The sequence below is a fragment of the Hipposideros armiger genome, unplaced genomic scaffold (genome assembly GCF_001890085.2).
Source record: "Hipposideros armiger isolate ML-2016 unplaced genomic scaffold, ASM189008v1 scaffold_502, whole genome shotgun sequence".
Lineage (NCBI taxonomy): Eukaryota > Metazoa > Chordata > Mammalia > Chiroptera > Hipposideridae > Hipposideros > Hipposideros armiger.
In genome coordinates, this window is record NW_017731852.1 from 554,172 (window position 1) to 564,565 (window position 10,394).

A 10,394-nucleotide genomic window follows, 5' to 3' on the forward strand; every position below is an offset into this window, starting at 1 on the left:
ACTTGGGCCAGTGAAGCAACGTCCTCCACAACTAGACTGAAGAACAAAAGAACAGCAACTTGTCTGTTCCCCTTCCCCCAATTCCCCAGCACTCTTCCCATCCCCCAATTCCCCAATAAAAATCTTAAAAAAAAAAAAAAGAGGTCGCCAATGGCTGGCATCTGGAAAGTAACAGGGGTGGGGGGCAGGCACAGTGGGTAGGGATGTCTTCAAGGGGTGGGGGGTAGCGTATGTTGATGTGGGCAGGCCCTATCTGGGAACTACATGCTTGGGCAGGAATTTGGGGAAAACAAGAGCCCTCTTGGGCAAATTCCAAGTGTGGGACATCTGAGAAGAAGGTGGTGACAATGGGGGCAGGGCAGGGCCTCCAGAGCCCTGGAACCCCAGCACCCTGACACTGCCTGCATTCCTGACTTGAACATGGCCTGCACACCTGTCCGAGTTGAGATAGTGGCAAACTGTGAACCTCAGAGTCCGCAGACCTGTCAGATCTGCTCCTACTGGGTGGTCTCAGGCTAGCTAGCAGCACCTTCTGTGAAACTGAGTCGCCATCCTGGTGCCTGCTTGCATGCCTGCCTCCCCACCTGCCCAGGTAGCATGGGGAGCCAGGCAGGGCCCATGTGAGTGCTGGTCATCCTCTGGGTGGTACAGAGAGGGGACCCCCGCTGGGACACCGAGGCTGTCCATGGGTCCTTTAAGGACCGGAAGTGTTTGTGTAACCGGAGGGAGGCTAAGCACTTCCTCTCCGAGGACAGTTGAGGGCAGCGCCCATGTGCACAGATGGACGGTGGAGCGGCAGGGGATGGAGGGAGGCTAGGAGGTTCAGGGCCATCTGCTCTTACCCACCCTCCCTCTCTCTCTAACCCCACAGTGGCTCACAGTACAAGTCATCCAGCTGGAAAGCCCCGGAGAGAGACTGCCCACCCTTGAGGCCTGGCATCCATCACATAGGAGGCCTAGTGATCTGGCCCCCCGCCAACCCCCAACCCCACACCACCCTGCTGATCTGAGGCCACCCAGACTGAGGTTCTCAGCCTGGGGGGTCATGGCTAGATTCCCAGGGTCTGTTTAAATCTCAGAAACATCACTCTAATGCAGTACCTAGTTGCCAGGCCTTTACCTGGGCTGTTCCCTCCGCCTGAGACACCATTCGGCTTACCTTTCAAGTAAGTCCCTCTCCCTGCTTCCAGGAAGCCTTGGTGGACTCCCAGGCTGGGTGTCAGGGGGCCTGGAGTTCTTCCATTTGGCCCAGGTTATTCTGCTTTGTCACTGCCCAGGGATGTGTCTGTCTCCCGAAAAAAGGGGGGCCCTGGGAGGGCAGTAAACACATCCACTCCTGTCAGGGATGGAGCTCCCACTCTGGCCTCGGCTCAAATATGACCTCCTCAGGAACCAAGGTACATCAGCATGGGGAAGGCAGTGCAAAATGCCTTGGCAAATGCAAACATAATGCTACTAACAGTTACAAAGGGTGATGATTACAGACTGTTTTCTAATAATAGAGACATCCCTCCCTGTTTCTTAGTAAAGTACCCCTCTGAATGAAAGCCAGTTGCTACAAATATCCATACAATGGTTTTACATATTCTAAGACCTATCTCTAGGCACTATTTGAGTAATGTTTTATACAAATGACTCATATGCTTTTTGGATTTTCGAAGGTCCTGAGGCATAACCTTTTTATCTATTTCCAGAATTTCCATTGGCTGTGCTCACAAGTCCTGGATGAATATTGTCCAAGGTTGAAAACAGGCTGAAACAGATGAACAGTGAGAGCCCTTTGGCTCAGCCCTGTCTCAATGCAGAAGTTACTGCAAGCATCTCTTTCATTGCATCAACTCAAGCAAAAGACTCTTGCTGTACCCCTAGAGAATGTTCTAAAAACCCTTAACCCTCAGAGCCAGCTTCAAACCTAAGAACAACAACTCAAGCCTGTTAAGGAAGAGACCTTGCTTCCTGTGCCATTCAGACAGGCTTAGATTGAGTAAACACATCCCATTCCATCAATATCAATACTTCTGTGGAGTCATATGAATTTTGTTGTGTTAAAAAGGCGACAGTTTCAAAATTCAGAATCGCTACTTTGGCCATGAGAACTGCATTAAGGAAGCATGTGTCTGGCCAACCTGACACCTCCTCTGCAGCTCAGAGGAACCTTTTGATTCGAAGTACATGAGAAAACATGACACTTGACAGTGGAGCAATTGGACTTTATCGTTAGAAATTTGAGATTTGGAAAACAGTACTGCTCCCTCACATCCTAGAGGATCATGGCATTTGTCCTGGAAAATGGTCTATGAAAAAAATTTTCTTCGTATCAAAAGTGAAAGATTCAAAATCTATGAAGAGGAAATATATTATATACAGAGGGTGCCAGAAAAATGTATACACATTTTAAGAAAGGAAAAAACTGTAATTAATTGTAATACTCAAGATATACCGATAACAAAAGATGAATACAAGTCACATTTGACTTCTGCAATTACAAGAAGTGCTCAAAGTGGTTACCATCAGCGTCCAGACACTTCTGATTATGGAGAACTACTGCTTGAGCATAGATAACATCTCTTCAAATGTGGATACATTTTTTTGGCACCTCCGGTATATGACCTCCTCAGAGAGGCTCTGACCACCCGAAGTAAAGTAAAACCTCTCACTCAACAAGTTTCAGAAAAATTCTGGGAAGTGCTAAGTGTCCTGTCTCAGGGTCTGACTTGCCCCGAACTCCTTCCAGTCTCTGGCCAGGACCCCAGGAAGTAATGCCAGGTGTTTCTGTCGTCTGCATTTTGCAGCAGGAAAACTGAGGCAGAGAGTAGGAAGTGGAGAGGTGGGGTTCAAACCTCAGCCCGCCTGTCTCCAGAGCCTGCCGCCCTATGCTCCTTTCCCCTAGTCCCTTCCCTTCCAAGCCAAGCCTCTCAGGCTGAAGCTAGAAGTACTTGGGACGCCTGTCATCATTTCATAAACATTTATTGGGTGCCTACTGTGTGCCAGGTTGCTGGGCTACACACTGAGATCCCAGCAGGGAACCGACTACATCAGGATTCCCACCCCATTCAGAACCTCAATTCCATGAGGGTGGGACTGGGAAGTGGCAAATAGCATATATTTTATTAATTTGTTTCATGATGTCAGGTGGAAGAGACAAAAATAAGGAAGGAAAAGAGATGAGGAGTTGGGCAATGGAGACTGCAATTTTAAACAGGAAGGTCAGGAAGGCCTCCCTGAGAAGGTGATGTTTGAGCAAAAGAGGAGAAAGAGGAAACCACGGAGATAGGACGTTCTAGGCAGCAAGAAGAAAAGCCTGTGCAAAGGCACTGAGGCAGGGCCACGCATGATGGATCTAAGAAGCCCGTGGGGCTGGACCAGAGGGGAGAGTGGGAAGAGGTAAAGACAGGGAGCTGATAGCCTCATATTTAGACCTGCCCTAACCAACATCTCAGGTGGAAAAATAAGACCCGGAGGCAGGCATTTCCAGAGCTTGTCCTGCCTGCTCTCCCCTCCTGTCACTCCAGGTCTTTGTCCCTGCCGTTTCCCTAGTTGAGCCTGACTCCTTGCTGCAGCTGTGGCCCCATAGGGCCTGCCAGGATCACTGCCACAGCTGAACCACGGCTTAAGGGTGCACCCATCCCAATTTGGAGGGTGATGAGGGATGGCGACAGTCCTGATAATGGTGCCCTGGCTCAGCAGAACCTCTGACTGAGGTTCCAGTGTCCAAGAGTCCCAAGACTCTGAAGCCGGAGGGGTTTGGGGCACACCTGGTCAGCGGTGGGGGCATGGAGGGTGACTAGGCCCAGATGACCAGGCCCCTGTCCACATGGGCTGTGGGGAAGGGGGGCTGAGTCTTCTCTCCTCCACCTACAAAGGGAGTGACAGCGGGCTGGTGGCAGGCCAGCCTCGAAACACACCTGCCTAGGTTTTTGCTGCTTGTCCTAAAGCCCCAGCCAGGCCACTAACAACCCTGTGTCCCTCAGGGCTCCTGTCACCTCTAAGAGCATCCTACCTTAACACCCAGCTCTGCGCCCTGTCCCACCTGCCACCTCCTTCTCCTCCTTCCCCCTGCTGGGTCTTCATCTCCTCTGCCTCCATATCCCCCCCGTCACTGCCTTCTCCCTGGCTACTTCCCTCCACTCCCTCCTGCCCCTCCAGGGAGTCTCCCAGGTCAGCTGAGCCCCATCAAGTAGAGAGGGGAATGGGTGGGCTTCCCTCCTCCCGCCGGCCCCCTTGGCCTTCATGGTTCCAGGACTTTAGAGGAGAATGACCAGTGCACACAGGGAACAAAGTATAAAAACACCACCACCACCCCCAAGCTGCAAAGCAGGAGGGCACAACAACCCCTCACCTTTGACCAAGGACCCCCCCACACACACACACCAAGGTCTGCTGTTTTTGGATGGTGGCCCTGAAAGCCTCAGTGTCTTCATCTACCTTTCTTTCCTGTCTCCCCCTGCTCCAGCCACACTGGCTTCCTTGCTCTACTCCAACACACCAGGCCTGCACGTGCTGGTCCCTCTCCCTGAAAAGCTCTTCCTCCAGACATCCACCTGGCTGGATCCTTCCCATTCTTCAGGTCTCATCCTCCTCCCAGAATATCAGCTCCATGGGGAGGAGGGGCAGGGAGGGAAGTTTCATTTTGTTCACTGCTAGTCCCCAGTGCCTCCCAGTGCAGGCACTCCCTAAGCTTGTGCTGAATGAATAAATGACAGACAGACAGACAGGGGTGAGTGGTAGGGCCAGGCAGAAGGAGCCCCCAGGGCATGACTGGCAGGGGCATGATCCCTCCTCAGATACACAATAGTGGGAGCCTGGGGCAAATATCATTTTGGGAGCCCAGGACAGGGTGGGGAGACAGCCAAACTCCTGCTGGTTTAGTGTGGGGAACTAGTGTGAGCATCATATTAACAAAGGTATAAAGTCCAGACTGAGGGAGAAGAAAGGCTTCCTCTATACCACTTTAGTAAGAGCCAGGTTGGGTCCCAGGGGCTGATTAAGGGTGGCAATGAAAAGCCCATTCTGAATGTCCTTGGGTGGGGATAGGGACTGGAAGGACAACCGAACAAGGGAGTAAGACCCCTGCCAAGGGGAGAGATTATTCAGACAGAAGATGCAGAGACTGGCCAGCCTGACCTCTTCCTTCTTTTTGAAGACCTTGCTCCCTTGGCTTCCGGCTCAACACCCACTCCTGGCTTCCTTCCACCCTCGCCCCACTCCATCCTCCCACCCTCAAGGTGGGTATGTCTCCCAAACTCCAAGCTTGCTTCTCCAAAGCCTGCCCCATACCTCGCCTCCACCTGGGTGCACCCTGTCTCTACCCGGGCCTCTAGCAGCACCAGTTTCCAGATGCTGAAAACAGATTGCTGACTTCCACCTGAATCTGCTTCCCAATCAGTGGCTACTCCATCCCACCCCCAACTGGAAATCTATCCAGGAACCACTTACTTCTCACACAGCCAAACCTCCACCTGATCCAGCCCCATCGTGATCTGGACCAGTGCAGTTGCCTCCACCGGATCTCCTGGCTCCTGCCCACAGCTCCTCCCATTCATCCTGCAGTTTCTCCCCCTCCACATCTTAGCTCACTGGTCTCTCTTCTCAATTAACTCTTAATCGTCTTTATTAACACAGTCAACAGCCGCCTCCTCTGAGAAGCCTTCCTGGTCCTCCTCCCCAGGCTGAATCAGGTCACTCCTCTGGCCCCCTCCCCCCAGGCATTCTCTGTTTTACTAGGAGCTTATTACCAGCTGGGCACTGTGCTCACCTCTGAGGTGATGAGTGTTATTATTCCCATTTTGCAGGGAAGACACTGAAGCACGAGGAGGTGAAGTCACTAGCCTGAGGGCACTGAACTCAAACTGGTAGGACGCGGTCTGAGACAACCTCCAGACAGGCGGAAAGGGGACAGCCTGCGGTGCCCAGATAAGAAGGGACCGAGCCTCCCCAACCCCATGCCTGCTTTCCTGTGGGTGTCCCAGGGGTGGTGGGAGGTGGGAGGAGTGAAGCCAGGTCCACTTCCCCATGCCAACGAGTCACCCTAGCAGCTCTGGTGCCCAGTGATCACTCCATGCCAGGCACTGGGCCAACCAATTTCACACGCCTGACTCATTCAATCTGCAAATGGCCCTGGGTCCGGAGGTGGGTGCAGTTAGTGATACACACCCACTCCGATTTCTCAGAGCAGGAAAGGAGAGGTTCATGGGATTGTGAGCTCCCACCAGGAGTGCAGGAGCCTTTCCCATCCCCCCAGGGACCAGGCTGCAATTGTGATGACCAAGCCCTTTCCTAGCCAAGGCTTCCTTTGAGCACAACAACACTTCTAGGGATAGGAGCTACTGACCCATTTTACAGATGGGCAAACTGAAGCTCAGAAAACTTCCCTGGGGCCAAAAGGCCGGTTCGAGGACAAAAGCTCCCAGCTTATTTCCACCACCTCTTCCATCCTCCCTCAAGACATCTTTGCTGGGAGTAGGTGGACTGGGAGGGCAGGCAAGGAAGGTCTTGAATGCCTCCTCCCTGCAGGCTGACTGGGCCCTGCGGGACCTAGATGTGCTGAGTGATGTTTCCACACTCACCGATTTATTCACAGCAGCTGCTCTTGGAAGGGGACTGAGTTGAGGTTGGGGCTACGAAAACAGCCCCATGTTCCAGAATTTCCAAAATTTCTATCTTGGGTGTCCCCATGCAACAGATCCAGGCCACCTCAATGGGGCCAGTGGGCACTCAGCCACCTGGGACCTTGCTTAGGCTCCCCCATCAGGCGGCACCTCACAAGTCAGACTCAGCTGCAAGAGCCCCACCCCCTAGACATGTTTCTCCCTCAGTTTCCCCATCCCTGCCACGAAAGGCCCCTCCACACTCTCAGCTACTTATGCCAGCAATCTCCTCCACTCATTTTTCTTCATGACCCACTTCTGTGCAGGCAGGGGATACGGATGATGTTCTGCCAAAATGAACCCCCAATTCACCCAACTTTCCACCAACCCTGCCAGTCAGGTAGAAAGCAGCAGCTTCCTCCCACCTGTTCTGCCCACAGCAGCTCTGGGATCTTAAGATGCAACCGGACCATGTCACCACTTTGTCCTAATATTCCTGTGGTCTCTCCACAGGCTTGAGAACGGAATCCATATACTCCTCACCACCCATCTTTGAGGCCCAGGCCAACCTCTCCCCACCTTCAATCCCTGCGCTTCAGTCACGCTGGCCTCTTTTCTGCTCTGCAAAAACACCTGCCTCAGAGTCTTGCTGTTTTCTGGGCCTAAAAAGCCCTCGCTGACTGATTCGCTCAGGCCCGGATGATACCTTCTCTGATAAGCCCTCCCTGACTTAACTTACCCCATCTCCCTGGTGCTTTGTCTTCCCCGCACTTAGCACGGACAGGAATGACCAGTATTTTCTGTTTACGCGGTTCCTAGTCGTCTAAGCGTCCGGGCAGCGAACTCTGCGGCCAGGGCCCCGGCTGCATTCCCAGCCCTGGCACGTCGGTGGCACCCACTAGGCACTCCGTAAGGATTTGCTGGTGACAGACGGACAGATACTCCCGTCGCGCTCCCCGCGTTCACACTGCCGGATTCCCCTGCGTCACGATGTCAAGCTCGCCCCCAGCCCCTCCCACCCGTTTCGCAGCCGCATCACCGGTAGCGCACCGCGTCCGGGCCCTCGCAGGAGTGGGGCTCTCTCGGGTAGGCGGCACGGGCCTGTGACCAGATGGGAAGCCCCGAGAGGCCGTCCCGAGCAGGATGGTGGGGGACCTAGCGGCAGCGTCTGGGGGCAGGGTCGGGGCCGCCATGGCTGCGGAGGTGGGGCCGGAGCTGGCCGCGAGGGTGGCGTTTCGGGCGGCGTTCCGGGAGCCGGGGTCTCGCTTACCTGGGGGCGCAGGCGGCTGGGCGCAGCGGGGCAGGGGACTGCGCGCCTGGCAAACAAAAGAACCGCACGCAGACCGCACGAGGTAGCCGGACTCCGCTCCCGGCACCGCCTCGGGGAGGGGCCGGGGAAGAGGGTTGTAGGGTAGCTTGGGGCAGGGCCTGGAAGGGCTGGGCTGGGGGCGGGGCCCAGCGAGACGCGGGGGCCTGGCGGCGCTCGGCTCCCTGCCCGCAATAGGCCGCTTCCCGGACCCCGCCGTGCGCCACCCGGCCCCGCCCCTAGCCTTGCCCTCTCAGGGCCCCGCCCCGAGGCGCGCTCGGCCGCGATCCAGCCGCAGATATCTTGCCTGAACTTTACCTCTTGTCTTTGAATTCAGCACGGTCCGCTGAGCGCTCAGCCTGGCCCCTGATTCTCCTCTATTCGTTACACGGGCCCCTCGCCCCCTCCGAGGTCCCCTCTTCTGGCCTGGCTCTGACCCGCGCAACTGCCAACACTCCGGGGGCGCCCTGATCTGCTGGAGCGCACCGCTGGGCGTTGCGGGGGAGGCCCGGACACCGCCTCAGGCCTCAGAGGCCGTCTCCGGTGCCCAGATTCTGGGGACCTGTCCCAGTTCTCAGGCCAAGCCCGCCCAGTTTGTGGTTCGTGGAACCGAGGCGCGCACAGGGACCAACCGCAGAGTTAGGGGCCCTAAGGCCTATTCTGGAGGCTGGGAGGCGTGGAGGGCAGCAGGGCAAAGTCTGTGGTTTGATAGGGTGCAGGGGGCAGAGCTGGAGAGATAGGCCGGCGTGGGTGGTGGCGCAACCGAGGTGCCCACGTAACGGAGGCCAACAGGGGAGAGTGCTGAGTCCCCTCTTGGCGTCTGGAACCGAAAGTGTCCTGGGATCAGCAGCTCACAGGGACATACAGCCTGCGCAAGCCATGAATGGAGGACAACCCCAAATCAGGCAGAGGTCGTCTCTGCGCAACTGGGGACTCAGGGTCCAGCTATAACCAGTTGAAGGGAAGGGGGTTCCTGAGCGGCTGGCCAACAGCGTGACTTCTGGGCAAATGGCTTCACCTTTGGACAATAAGCCTCTTCCTGAAGCAGATCCTAGGGAGGTGGGGGAAGTTGAGGTTTTCTGGGCTGTGGGGCCCTAGGCAAATTGCTTCACATCACTGAGATTTGATTTCCACACATAGGAACCGGGAGGGGACAAGGGACCTCTGCTGCAAGTGTGGAAGAACCTGTCCCTCCAATCCAGATTTCAGGCCTTGCACTTGTTGTCCACCCCCCACCCACTCCCCACTTTTCTTTCTCTTCAAATGCTAAGTCCTTTTCCCTCAGGCCTCAGTCACCTCCAAAGAGCCCACTCCCCACCTCCACCCCACCCTCCACCTGCACTCTGTTTCTCTCCCTTTCCCTCCAAGAGCTCCATGGCACATCTAAAAAGGAAAACAATAAAGTCTCTTGTCTAGTTGTTGCCACTAGGAATTGCCTTGTATCACAAGCCTTGTACCTGGAGCTGCTCAGAACATGGTTGCTATTTGAATGAATAATAACAGGGAAACTCCCACTGGAATGGGGGGAATCCAGGCCCCTGGGGAGAAGAGGCAGATCCCTGGAAAAGTGGAGGGAGAGGCCCTCCAAAGAGGATGGACTGGGCCAGGGCCAGAGAGAGATTTCAGGTAGGAGGAACTGCATGGGCAAAAGTGGGGAGGCTGGAGGAAGGGTTCAGCCTGGCAGGAGCGTCGCAGGCAGAACTGTGAGAGGTTGGGCTGCTTCTTGGCTTCTGCACACCCTCTTTCTCCTGGTCCCATCCCCCCTCATCCGGGAGCATGGAGTGTTCTGAGGAGGTAGCATCTGAGAGATGAGTGGGTGGGCATTTAGCTGAGTTAGGGTCTGAAAGTGAAAGCAGGGGACAGCAGGGTGGGGCCAGCCAGCCACTAATGGTCCTCCAGGGCTCTCTCTGGAGAAGTGCAATCAGATTTAAAATTAGACACAATCAGATTTAAAATGAGTGGACTGGGAGCTACTGGGGCCTGGTCTGGGGGTTGTAGACAGGAATGAAAGGAGGGACTCCAGAGGGATTTAGAGGTAAAATTGCCAGGGTCTGGGAAATCAGGGGAGGCCAAGGTCTGGTTGGTGGGAGTGGGGAGATGGAGCTGTTTCTAAGCTGGCCAGTCCAGTATGGGGTGTCTGGGTGGGGGGAGAGGTACGTTAACAAGGCCCAGAGCTCAGACCTGAAGGACAGAGGGAGAGTTCCTTGCCTCTTCCTCCTCTCCTCCAGGCCTTCTCAGTGAACAGGGACAAGGAGGTAGGATTGAAGAGTCTGGTAAGCCTGGATCCAGGTGACCTGCTGAGGAGGCTCTCCTTGTCCCTATTGCTGCCCTCCAGCCAGTTGGCTGGTCCCAGCCACATTGACCTTTTCCAGACCCTGGTTCCATTATGGCCAGGCCTGGACCCTGGACCCTGTGATAGATGGATCCAGTGATGTCTACATGTCCTAACCTCCAGAACCTGTGACTATGTGACCTTATAAGGCAAAAAGGACTTGACAGGT

The 10,394-nt window shown here is 55.1% G+C and overlaps 1 protein-coding gene across 4 annotated transcripts in view; it reads right to left on the minus strand.

Moving 5' to 3' along the window:
- The window catches only part of CERS4 (ceramide synthase 4), a 29,566-nt gene extending 20,989 nt beyond the window's left edge, over window positions 1-8,577 (minus strand). The window contains exons 1-2 of one of the 4 annotated variants that reach the window (XM_019667675.1): window positions 8,212-8,577; window positions 7,327-7,507 (exon numbers count right to left, since the gene is read on the minus strand). In XM_019667675.1, the coding sequence (XP_019523220.1) occupies window positions 7,327-7,331 (5 nt within the window). In that variant the 5' untranslated portion in view covers window positions 7,332-7,507; window positions 8,212-8,577. Of the gene's footprint in view, window positions 1-5,436; window positions 5,551-7,326; window positions 7,508-7,857; window positions 8,115-8,211 lie in introns of those variants that run through there. The other 3 variants (XM_019667674.1, XM_019667677.1, XM_019667673.1) reach the window with 3 other exon arrangements.
- Window positions 8,578-10,394: the final 1,817 nt, after the last annotated feature.